Source organism: Myotis davidii, unplaced genomic scaffold (assembly GCF_000327345.1).
Source record: "Myotis davidii unplaced genomic scaffold, ASM32734v1 scaffold424, whole genome shotgun sequence".
NCBI lineage: Eukaryota > Metazoa > Chordata > Mammalia > Chiroptera > Vespertilionidae > Myotis > Myotis davidii.
Window position 1 is genome coordinate 378,640 of NW_006295827.1, and position 8,926 is coordinate 387,565.

At 40.4% G+C, this 8,926-nt stretch overlaps 1 protein-coding gene across 1 annotated transcript in view; it reads left to right on the plus strand.

Moving 5' to 3' along the window:
- Nucleotides 1–8,926, plus strand: part of LOC102774018 (S-adenosyl-L-methionine-dependent tRNA 4-demethylwyosine synthase) — a 108,316-nt gene that overhangs the window by 9,358 nt on the left and 90,032 nt on the right. Inside the window, exons 6-7 of the mRNA XM_006770850.2 lie at nt 585–872; nt 3,357–3,479. Coding sequence (XP_006770913.1) covers nt 585–872; nt 3,357–3,479 — 411 coding nt within the window. The remainder of the gene's footprint in view (nt 1–584; nt 873–3,356; nt 3,480–8,926) is intronic.

The window sequence follows — 8,926 nt, forward strand, 5'->3', positions numbered from 1 at the left end:
CTCTTAGCTCCCCCCTGGGTTTCCGATCACTGTCAGTGGCAGGGGGCTTCTTCCTGCTTTCCCTTTCGCCTCCCTGCATTGTGTCTACATATGCAAATTAACTGCCATCTTGTTTGCAGTTAATTTGCATATAGCCCTGATTAGCCAATGAAAAGGGTAGCTTCGTACGCCAATTACCATTTTTCTCTTTTATTAGTGTAGATGAGTCTTGCTAAATGGACTCCATGTGCACATTGTTATTAAATGGGCTTTTGCCCCATAGACTTTGTTACATTTTGGAACAAATTTGTTTTGCTAATTAGATATTTTATTCTGACATTACTTAGAATAGTGGTTTTCAATTATTTTTAAGGCATTAACTCTTAGTTTACTAAAAAGATTTGTCCATTTGTTAAAAAAAACACCTTTTGCAGAATCTTATAATGTATCAACTGCAGCCCTAGTGCCCTTGTGGGTTGTGGCTGGGAACAGAGGGCCCAGAGCCTTTTGTCTAAGCAGTTCCCTCTTCCCAGCAGCAGCAGGGGTCCCACAGGTACTGCAGGCTGATTTATATTGTGTTTTTAGCTCATCCATTTTTCTTGCAGGTTGGCAAGAACGTTGATAAGTGGCTCTGGATGCTCGGTGCTCGTCGCGTGATGACTCGAGGGGAGGGCGACTGCAATGTCGTTAAAAGCAAACATGGCAGCATTGAAGCCGACTTCAGAGCGTGGAAGACCAAGTTCATCTCCCAGCTCCAGGTGCTTTGTAAAGGAGAGAAGAAATCCTGTGATGGCAGTTGCAAGAAAGGCAAATGTGAATCTAATCAGCGTAGCTCAGAGGAAATGGAGCTAGGATCTCATACTCAGGATGGATTACAGCAGAGAGACCCTGAGGTGTGTAGCCTGTGTGTCCATGTCTCTCTGCTTTCCTCCTGTGTTTGGAGATGCTAAACCTCACCTCTGCCCTGAGAAACTATTTGGCTACTGGTTGGAAGGAAGGTCTGAAACCCGTGTGGGGGTGTTTTAGAGAGTGTGGTCTTACAGAGTGTTGTGCTGGATGCTTTCTGGTATCTCTTCTGTAATGGTTGCATTGCTGGAGTCAAATAGATTTCTACCACAATTTGCAGGCTAGGAAACAGAGGCCCCCGAGAAATTAAATATGTCCTGGCCTGAGCTCTTGTTTATCATCAAATCACATATTCCTCCTGACTGCTCTTATTTAATGACTATTAGTCACTCTAACTTAAAGGCTGTAAGTCATCCTAGATTCATCTCTTTCATCCCTTACATTCTAAACATTTCTCTTCCTTCAGATACCCCGAGTTCACTGAAGGCCATGTCTTTAGGCTGTCTCACAGCTGTTGTGCATTGGCCACCTGTCACTTGTGTCATTCAGTAACAACTTCACATTCTGACACTCATTGTCTTACTCTCCACACTGTTCCTATCATTATTCTTAGTGGCTAGTCATGCATGTTGATGATTTCTCTAACAACCTGTCCAGTTCGTGGCCTCTCACTGACTGTGGCCTCTCACTCGCGTGGTCACCTTTGAAATTACACGTTCTTGTGACCCAAACTCTAACCTCTTTCCAGTGCTCCTACTTTAAAATTCTTTTGATCCTATACATTTTTCACTGGATAGTGAAGAATGCTTGTTTCCCTTCTTTCCTTACCCAATTTAGATTTTATAATTATTTTATAAACATCTTCAGTTGCCTTGCCTTCCACTCCATTTTACAACACAATTGGCTGAACTCCAAGCCATGTGAAACTTGCTGTGTGCCTTCTCCATTGCCTGCTGCTTGCTGTTTGACCACAGATTCATGACCACAGATTCAAGTATGATTTAAGAACTTCCCAACAGTCTCCTGCATTCTCTTGTAAGTTCCCTTTCTCACTCTCCAAGATGACTGTTTAATACCTCTTTCTTGTTACCCCTTCCTCTAGCTCTCAGATGGAGCCATTAGAGAAGAATTCTCTTAGAGCCCCTGCCCTACCTACAAACTTTCACCATCTTTTCTGTCCCAGAAGACAGGTATCTGGGTTTTTCAAAGACCACTTTCTGTGCATGCTCTGGAATCAAGGACTTTGGTTCCTTTCTTCATTGCATCTCTCTCTCCTGAGTTGTTAATCTTTTCCTCTCTACTAGATCATTCCCATCTATACTAATAAAAGGGTAATATGCTAATTAGACTGGATAGACCAGACGTCTTCCAGACGTCCTTCTGGACAAAGCTGCAGCAGCTACGAGGGCTGAGGAGTGCCGACAGCCGGCAGTGGCAGCAGCAGCGGGGTGATGGGGGTGGCGCCTTCCCCTGATTGGCCGATCGCCTCCTGCAGAGAGAGGCCAGAGGGGAGCAGGCCTGAGTCTCAGTAGGATATTTCCTGAGAGCTCCCAGACTGTGAGAGGGGGCAGGCCGGGCTGAGGGGACCCCCAGTCCCCCCAGTGCATGAATTTTCGTGCACCGGGCCTCTAGTAAATACATAAACATGCTCTGGAATCACCTATGTTTAAACAAAGAGAAGTAAACAACAAATCTTTCCTTTGTTCTGTCTTTCAGCTGCTGTTTCATTTTTCTGTTCTCTTTTTCTAGCCAGTCTTTTTGCTTATTTTCCCTTATAATTCGCTTTGAATATATTTAAAAATTTTTTAAAGTACTGAGGTAAAATTCACATAACAAAATTATCATTTTAAAGTCTATAATCCAGTGGTATTTAGTATATTCACAATTTTGTGCAACCACTACCTATATCAAGTTTCAATACCTTCTCATTATTTCAGAAGCAAACCATGAAGCGGGCACTCTTCCCCCGCTTTCCCCCAGCCCTGACAACCTCCAATTTGCTTTCTGTCTCTATGGACTTACTTATTCTGGATATTTTATACAAATGGAATAATATAATATATGACCTTTTTTTTGTCTTGCTTCTTTTACTTAATATAATGTTTTGGAGATTCATCCATGTTATACATGGATCAGTACATCATTTCTTTTTAATGGCTGAATAATATTTCATTGTATGGATATATCACATTTTATTGATCCATTTATCTGTTGATGGACATTTTGATTATTCTTTTTGGCTATTGGGAATAATACTGCTATGACATTCATGTACAAGTATTTGTGGGCCATGTAGTTTCTTTTGCAACTATTAGTTCTGCTGTTGTATCAAGAAAGTATCCATAGTTACTATGAAAATGATGAGCACCTTCAGATTGACTGGAGGCTGGTTGGATTTGGCCCGTGGGTCATAGTTTGCTGACCTCTAGCCAAAAATATTTGATATCCACCCAGTGACCTCAGAATTTGGGAGGGGATAGTAGATGGTTTGCTACTTTGAGCAATATATTTCTAAAGCATTGATGTTCCAGGAGGAGGAGCCCTTTGAGAGTTCCAGTGAGGAAGAGTCTGGTACTGAGGACCACCAGAGTCTAACTTCTGTGGTTGATGTTGAGGACCTCGGCAACATTATGAATCATGTCAAGAAAGAAAAGGTACTGTAATTTTGGGAAATAATGAACTGGGATCTTCCAGTGGACTAATATCTAGCATTCTGTATTGGGGTATAGTCCACCTGAGCTCATAATTGGACAGTTTTATTTACTTGCCTCCTGTCTTGAGAGTTTTATACTTTTTTGCTACTTTTACATGAACTCTGTGAAAGTCTTCCCTCTTGGCCCTGTGAAAATGAGTTCGTAGTAGGATAGGCAGAAGACTTTTAGGACAAGAACTGAGGAAAGGCTAGATGATAGGGGGGATTTCATTCATTGGGTAGCTGAAGGTGACAGGATGACTGCATGGTAAGATCGATTAGTGTTACGATTTCAGGTAGAGCTCTTGTGTAAAGTTGCTTCCCTGTTTTGCAGACTGAGCATGTTGAGCTTAGGGATGATGGCAGCTCAGTCTGCAGGTGTTGAGATCAGTGTGGGTGGAGGCCCGAAGAATCTAGGAAATGTTAGTGTGAATTGTCATTGTCTCAGTGACTAAACGAATGCGAGAATGCAGGATTTTGGGCAGATTCCAGTGATCTAAAATTGAAATAACATAAAGTATACAATTATATAAAAATATAAAATCTCAATTTATGTGTGAGTTTTGGGAAATAAGAATATTCTAAACTAAAAATGTATCAAGTGCATGTGTTAGAAACAAAATAAGTAAAACTATGGAAAAATCCAAGAAAATCAATCATAAAATTAATACAAACTCTAATGAAGAGATTTAATAAGGTAGCAGGATAAAAAGTAAGTTTTTGTATTTCCAAACAATAACCAGTTAGAACTTGTCATGGAAGGAAAGACCACACAAAAAATAAATGACTACGTAGAAATACATTAAAAAAAATACCGTAAATCTATGTGAGGAAAACTTTAAAACGTTTCTGAAAGATATGGCAGTACCCTGAACAAATGGAAAGACATCTTGTTTTGGGGTATGATTACTCAGTACTGCAAAGATGTCAGTTCTTTTAAGTTAATACATACATAGGTATGATGCAATTCATTAAAAATTTCAATAAATTTTTATTCTGGAGATAGACTGGTTGATTCATGTGGAAAAATAAACATGCAAGAATAGCTAGGAAAACCTTGTGGGAAAAGTAGTAATGAGAAAGGCCAGATCGATCAGATATTGCATCTTACTACAAGACATCTGGTACTAGCTCCTGGTGAGACAGACAGACCAAGGGAAGAGTAAAATTCGGGGAATAGACCAGGTATATACAGAAATTGCTTATGTGATAAAGGTGGCATCTCTTTTCCCTAGTGTGAAATATACTTTTAAAATAAATGATGTTGACAATTAGATACTAGTTGTGAAAAGATGAAACTGGCTCTGTACTTATACATACATCACGTACAGGTATTTGACTCTAATTGGATCAGAGATCTAAATGTTGAAAAAATATATAAATAGTAGAACTAGATGCTCTATTTTTTAATTTAGAGAAAGGTTTTCAATATTCAAAATCCAGAAACTATAAAAGATTGAATTTACCAGTGATTTTTTATAAAGATTTATATGGCTATAAACAAAATCAAAAGACAAATGATAAAGTGAGGGAAAATATTTCAATTAAAAAAAAAGACCTAAACCTCATAGAAAAAAATGGCAAAAACATGAATAGGTAAGTCTCAGAAAAAGCTGTACATATGGACTTAAAAACATGAAAAAGTGCTCAAATTTAAACTGCAGTGACCTACATTCCTCACATAGCAAAATAACAAAAATTCAAAAATTGGGCAGCACACACAATTGGTGAGGCTCTGGGGAAATAGCCACTCACACCTTGCCAAAGGGGGTCCAGAATGATATAACATGTATGGAGTGCCCTCTGGCAGTCTTGACCAAATTTACCACATTTACCCATGATCCAGCAGGCCTGGGTATGAATTTGCCTTGAAGATAAATCTTCACAAATGCAAAACAGCATCTTTACAAGGTTATGCTTCACAGCATATATACCAAAGAATTGTCTGATATTGATTGAAAAAAGCATGGTATATCCATAAAATATAATATTGTGCAGTTGTGAAACATAAGGTGTATCCATATCATTAATGTGAAAATGCGTCAAATCTCTAAAAGCCTGACAGATGTTAGAATGAGCAGTAAGTTTGCTTACACATTTTTACTTGGCTTACTAGTGTATGTTTTTCTAGAGTAGATTAGTTACTGTTTCAGGTTTTCTGCTGTTATAACTAGCATGGGTCTAGACCATTTTTACTTTTAAAAATATATTAATATTTTCTTAGGTTATATTTTTCCAAAGTTGATATATTAGATCAAAACAAATGTATAATTTTATGGCCTTTGATTAAAAAACTCAGTAATTTTCAGTGGTAAAACTGTTTTAAGATAGAATAGATTTCAGTGCATGAGATAGCTGATATAGATAGATTTCTGGATTTAGAAAAGATATTTAAAGCTTTTTTGTAGTGAAGGAAGAATTTGGAATAATTTCCCCCCCCAACTCTGTTGAGGCATAATTGACAAATAAAAAATGTATATATTTAGGTTGTACAGCATGATTTTTGATAAGATTGTAATGTGATGATTTGATATATGTATACATTGTGAAATGATTGTCACTATCAAATTAACACATCCATTACCTCACATAGTTACCTTTTTTGTGTGTGTCTTAAGAACACTTAATATCTAATCTCAGCAAATTTCAAGTATACATTAAGAGTTTGGAATAATATGTGGGTTCATTTTTTCTTTGCTTATTTATCTTATGTCCATTAGAGGGCACTGAAGAAAAGTACTAAAGAAAAATTTGGATAGCCATGTTAACTATTGTTTGAAATGAAATGATTTTGAACTTTGTGAACTTTAAGAAGTTGGGTTAGCCCGGCCGACATGGCTCAGTCATTGCACTTTGACCTATGAACCAGGAGGTCACGGGTTTGATTCCTGATAAGTGCACGCTCCCAGGTTGTGGGCTTCCCTGTGTGGGGCATGCAGGAGGCCGATCAGTGATTCTCTGTCATCATTGATATTTTAATCTCTCTCCCTTCCCCTCTGAAATCAATAAAAATATATTATACTAGTGGCCCAGTGCATGAAATTCATGCACGGGGCAGAGGTGTGTGTCCCTCAGCCTGACCTGCACCCTCTCCAATCTGGGAACCCTCAGGAGATGTCCAACTGCCCTCTTGCAATCTGGAACTGCTGGCTCCTAATCACTCCCCTGCCTGCCTGCCTGATCGCCCCCAACCTCCCTCCCCTCCTGTCCTGATAGCCCCTAATTGCCTCTGCCTCAGCCCCGCCACCATGGCTTTGTCTGGAAGGTCTCCTGGTCTAATTGGCATATTACCCTTTCATTAGTATAGATTAAAAAGAAGCTGGTTTATGACATTTCAGGTGACTAAAAAAAAATCTCTTATAAAACCATTAGATCTTGGGTAAAATATAAGTATTTTTTCCAGCTTCATTATGATTTGAAGATAAGCCACTAGTTTTTATTTTATATTATTGTTTGGTTATGGCAAAGTTTCCAAATTTGTCTTGTGTTTTCATTATATATTAGATATAGTATACTGAACTCAGTGATGGATGTTATTACTGCTTCCTTTGGGGTTCGTTCACACATATTCCTGAGCTCTTTAAGCCAGATCATCGTTATATATTACACTAAATTTCCTGAGTTGTTACTATAGAGCAGCGGTTCTCAACCTGTGGGTCGCGACCCTTTTGGGGGTCAAACAACCCTTTCACAGAAGTTGCCTAAGACCATCGGAAAACACATATATAATTACATATTGCTCTTGTGATTAATTACTATGCTTTAATTATGTTCAATTTGTAACAATGAAATTGGGGGTCACCACAACATGAGGAACTTTATTAAAGGGTTGCGGCATTAGGAAGGGAAGGTTGAGAACCATTGCTATAGAGGAAGCTCTAGTACTTAAAGCTCTAGGGCCAAAGTACTCCTATTATAAGACCTCTTTTTGAATAATACTAACTTTAATGGGGTTACACTGTCTCAGCTTGTGTGTCTGTTGACAAGTTATTTCATTCTCTGTGCTTCACTTTTCTCATCTTTAAAGTGGGAGATAATAATGGCAACTGCCTTCTCAAGTTTTTATGAAGATTGTCTACCAATGGTCTTTGGCACCAATTCAACACCAACAGGAATCCCCAGTTTGGAGTGTAGTGAAGAAGGAACCTTTATTCAATGCAAACAGCTCAGTCATGATACAACTCAATTGTGAACAGCATAGCTATGGAACAGCACAGCTGTGAGGTGGCCCTTAGGTGAGGCCTCTCTCTGACAGCTCTGCTCTAGCCCATTCCGCTCTGCCTTGGTCTGCCCCTCTCTGGTCCTGTAAGATGTCTTTGGCATTTCTGCTCCAGTGGGGAAACACAGTCTTTAGTCTTGGGGGGGAAAGGGAAAGTGTGCTACCAGAATTAGAGAGGAACTGACTTATGTATAGAGAAGTCCCTGCTCCTGGTCTCTGCTTGATCTGTCCTCATGCAAATGAGGACTCCAAATCCTCACTGTTTAATTGGTTCACAAAACAGTGTCCTGATTGGTCAGAATGGATTTCTCTGATTGGTTGGTGAGGATGTTAATGAGATATAGCTGGGAAGCTCTGATTGGATGGTGAAAGTCTTAGTCTATTGGTTGAAATATGATTCCAGAAACTCCTTTATAAAGGTTGGCTCACACTGCAGGAACACAGTGCAGGCAGGCAGTTCAGTGTGGAAGGCAGGCAACTTAGTGCAGGCTTCTCACTGCTGAAGTGTGGCTTGTGTGAGAGGCCCTGCTGCTAGGCTCTGCTTTTTAAATTTGAGCCCAGTTAGCCACCAGGAGCCCGTCTTGGTGTCTACAAGGGTACATAAGTTCATCCATCTAAAGCCTTTATTCTTTTGCCTGCCACACAGTATGTACTTGATAGCTATTAATGATCTTCTACTATCCACACTAATAAAAGGATAATATGTTAATTAGGTCGGATAGACTGGACATCTTCCAGATGTCATTCCAGACGTCCTTCCTGACAAAGCTGGGGTCTGGGGAAGCTACCCGGGGCCCCAGGTGCCTGTGGCCAGCCAGGGCGTAGCTACCCAGGGTCCTGGGTGCCTGTGGCTGGCCCAGGGGAAGCCGGCTTGGGTCCTGGGTGCCTGTGGCTGGCCAGAGGGAGGAAGCCCGGGTTCCAGTTGCCTGCAGCTGGCTGGAGGAGGGAAGCCTGGGTCCTGAGTGCCGGAGGAAAGCCGGTGTCGGCAGCTGGGGGAAGGAATGCCTACTCTTGCACGAATTTCCGTGCATCAGGCCTCTAGTATCCTATATAATAAAGAGGTAATATTCAAATTGTCCCTCACACCCTCACAAGATAGCTGCCTATGACTAGGCCGGTAGGGGGTTAGTGAGGGACAACCAAATGACTGAACAGGCAGGCTGTGGGGGGCAACAAGGCTGGTAGGGGGG